Genomic DNA, 982 nt, shown 5'->3' with positions numbered 1-982 from the left:
GCCGGTGCGCGATCGCCTCCTCAAAGCCCGGGCCCTGAAGATCCGGGAGGAACGCAGCGGCATGACCACCGATGACGATGCGGTGAGCGAGATGAAGATGGGCCGCTACTGGAGCAAGGAGGAGCGGAAGCAGCACCTGATCCGGGCCCGGGAGCAGCGGAAGCGGCGCGAGTTCATGATGCAGAGCCGGCTGGAGTGCCTGCGGGAGCAGCAGAACGGCGACAGCAAGGCCGAGCTCAACATCATTGCCTTGAGCCACCGCAAAACCATGAAGAAGCGAAACAAGAAGATCCTGGACAACTGGATCACCATCCAGGAGATGCTGGCCCACGGCACTCGCTCCGCCGACGGCAAGCGGGTGTACAACCCTCTGCTCTCCGTCACCACTGTCTGAGCCCTGCTGTGCTCCGGGGCAGGCCTTCTGCCCCTCCTCCCCCAGGTCCAGTGAGCCTCCCGAGACCCTGTCCCCTGCTGTCCCTTAGCATCTAGTGTGTGTCTGTGTGTACGCACGGCGTGTGTGCACCTGTCTTTGTGTGTGTGCGCAGGACTTTGTTACCAGAGAGAAGCCCCTGAGGAGAAGGGACGCCTCTCTCCATCGGCTACCCCTGCTCTCCAAGTACAGCAACCATGTAGACCGCTGGCACGGGGCGCACCCCTTTCGCTGTGTGCCGGCCGCGTGTGCATAACACAGGCGCAGGCACACGCACGTGCACACGCACCATCCCCTCTCCGGAGCTCTCAGCGTGGGTACTCGGGGACAGGAAAGGACTGAGAAGGAGAGACAAGAGACTGTCCTAAGCACAAGAGAAAGCCTGGCTGTGAAGCCTAGCACAGCCTCGCCCCCTGCCGGGAGACTTGGTTATTTGTAGACAAAGGCAGCCCTGAGTTTTGTGGTTTTTCTCCCTTTCTGTGCTTGCCGGTTGTTGTTTTTCTGTTTTGTGGACCTGCCCTGGGGGCTGGCGGCTCCTTCAGGCGGCCTAAC

The 982-nt window shown here is 61.3% G+C and overlaps 1 protein-coding gene across 1 annotated transcript in view; it reads left to right on the top strand.

Moving 5' to 3' along the window:
* PDZD4 (PDZ domain containing 4) overlaps positions 1 to 976 on the top strand; it is a 6072-nt gene extending 5096 nt beyond the window's left edge. The window contains 1 exon segment of the mRNA XM_077769628.1: positions 1 to 976. This exon segment is cut by the window's left edge and continues 57 nt beyond it. Within this exon segment, the coding sequence (XP_077625754.1) occupies positions 1 to 394 (394 nt within the window). The 3' untranslated portion in view covers positions 395 to 976.
* The last annotated feature ends 6 nt before the right edge of the window (positions 977 to 982 follow it).

The sequence above is a fragment of the Crocuta crocuta genome, unplaced genomic scaffold (assembly GCF_008692635.1).
Source record: "Crocuta crocuta isolate KB4526 unplaced genomic scaffold, BGI_CrCroc_1.0 scaffold978, whole genome shotgun sequence".
Classification (NCBI taxonomy): Eukaryota; Metazoa; Chordata; class Mammalia; order Carnivora; family Hyaenidae; genus Crocuta; species Crocuta crocuta.
This window is presented reverse-complemented; position numbering and strand designations above follow the sequence as displayed.